Genomic DNA, 2436 nt, shown 5'->3' with positions numbered 1-2436 from the left:
AAAAAAAAAAAGAAAGAGGAGGAAAATGGGGAAATTAAACAAACAAACAAAACATAAAAAAAAAGGACAAGATTTACCATATGAAGAATAAGTAAGAAATAGTTAGTTAAAAACAGAAGAATGCAAATAAACGTGAGAGGAGTGGGGAAAAGGAGAGTTTGTTTTTTTTTAAAAAAAATAAAAATAAGAGAAAAGAAAAGAAAAAAAAGAGGAAAATAAAATGCTTTGGGAGAAGATTAATAGACGTATAAACTAATGAAATAAAATAAAGGGAGGTGTAAATCCCGCCCCCCTTCGTTTAGTACAGTGAGGCAAACAAATATGCAAATGTACGAATAAATAAATATACATAAATATATGAACATAAATAAATGTATAAATACACTCATATATTCACATGCGTGTTTATGCTTATGCTTATGCGGTGTGCGTGTTTATGTGGGAGACAACACTACCGACAACAGTTGGTGTGTTTTAGTGCTTAAGTTGTGCCCAGCCATGGTGCTTGTTTCACAGCTTTTATTTTATTTTAATTTAATTTTGTGCTCTCTGATCTTTGTGTTTTTTTTCTTTTTTTAAAAAAATAAGTTTTATGTCTATCTATCTATCTATATATTTATTTATTTATTTGTACTGAATCCAAAATGAGAATTCTTCTCCGGTTACCTTTTTATTTTTTATTTTTAAAACACACACACGCACGTATGCGTAGGAAGGCAATTATACGTGCATACGAAAAGGTTTGGCAACAACTGAGTGTTAATCGAATCAGACAAAAAAGAAAGAGAAGATAAAAAAACAAAAGAAAACAAACAAACAAAAAAATAAAAATAAAACGAGATATCTTTGATTAATTAATTTTGTGGAATAATTTAAAAATAAAAAAACAAAAATCAAATGGACGGAAACTCGGAGGATGCGAGCCGGCGGAGTTGTGTGGCTGAATCATATAAAGCTTCACATCATTTTTTTATTGGCACTTACGACCGTCCCATATTTGTTGGGGAATCAAAAGAAGATCAAATTATTCCTCCCACAACATTTATTTATAATGAAACGCCATCGGATTCAAGCGGTGGTGGCGGCGCTGTCACACATACGGAAGTGGAACAAACCACCGACATTTGTACATTTCAATGCATTTCAAGTGAGCAGCAAAGGCGCACAAAAATGCTTAAGAATTATCAAAGTTTCGTAGGAACATTGAGAGATTACTGCAAACCCATGGGACTTGAATATGGAGATGATGCAAGTCAAATCCGTCAAACGATTATTGGAGATTTATTATTGGCAATGGGTGTGAGTGGTGATGGTAGACAAAAACTAAATGCCTCCATACTTTTCCCCGCTGTTATTTATTGCTTCGATGTGTGGCTTACTGAAGTGGGGTTCCACAATGATAATGCAGAAGGTTTCGTTCATGTTGATGATAACAAATATCAGAAGGGAGAAGATATATATGGATCGCTTTCGCTTTTGTGCAGAGTGTCTAAAGCATTGAATGATACACCTGAGAATCTTATTGATAATTCAACGCGGATTTTGAAGCCTGGTGGTATAATTCTCGGTTCCACAAAATCGTGAACATCCCCGCTAAGGAAATGTCATGCATAAGGTAGTCACTTTCTCATTCACATATATATATATATATATATATACACCTATACACAAACCAAAGAAAAGAGAGTTTATATATATATATATATATTCATTTATTCATTTATTCATTTATTTATTTGTAAATGTGTTTTTTTTTCCTTCTTTTTCTTCTTTTTGATGCCTCGTTGTTATAACCATGGCGTGTTGCGGAATTGTCTTTTACTTAAAGTATATTTTTAAGGTTATAAATTTGAACAAAAATGCATATATGAATATTCTCTGGGGTGATGTTCGCTCTTCTCAGGAGCGAAAGGGGAGGGGGGAGGAGGAGGGGAAATGTTTATAATTTGAAAAGAATAAGAATAATAATAAGGGAAAGGGAAAGGGAAAGGGAAAGGTGAAAAAAGGAGAATAATTTTTTTTTCTTTTTTTTTCTTTTAAAACAGTAAAAACAACAGCAAAAACAACAAAAAGACATAGATGAGAGAAAATAATAACAATATTAATAATAGTGATATTAATCATTTCGATGCGCGTTCAATATGTTTAACGATGAATCGAAAATGATGAAATAACTGAAGGGAGTTTTGCTTTTTTTTTTTAATTATTTTGCCACTCATGCGGCGACTCTTTTTTTTTTTTTGCTTTTTAAAAAATTTTTTTTTCTTTTATAGAAAAAAAAAGGATTTCCGGCATTCAAATGCGTCCTTACATATACTCTTCTTTCTTTCTTTTATTTTGTCTTGTCATATTTGATAGAGAGTTGAATGAATTTGAAAGAAAGTGGCCTCATTTTCTTTTCGGAAACATTCCTGTTAAAATAAATAAAAATAAATA

General features: G+C 31.6%; 1 protein-coding gene across 1 annotated transcript; it reads left to right on the top strand.

Moving 5' to 3' along the window:
• Positions 1-897: 897 nt before the first annotated feature.
• Positions 898-1584, top strand: TEOVI_000695500 (uncharacterized protein; the record flags this gene model as incomplete). The annotated part of the gene is made up of 1 exon (XM_067222162.1): positions 898-1584. One exon carries the CDS (start codon positions 898-900, stop codon positions 1582-1584), a length of 687 nt encoding a protein of 228 aa, XP_067078263.1.
• Between the last annotated feature and the right edge of the window lie 852 nt (positions 1585-2436).

Source organism: Trypanosoma equiperdum (genome assembly GCF_001457755.1).
Source record: "Trypanosoma equiperdum strain OVI genome assembly, contig: ctg_1575, whole genome shotgun sequence".
Taxonomy (NCBI): Eukaryota; Euglenozoa; class Kinetoplastea; order Trypanosomatida; family Trypanosomatidae; genus Trypanosoma; species Trypanosoma equiperdum.
This window is presented reverse-complemented; position numbering and strand designations above follow the sequence as displayed.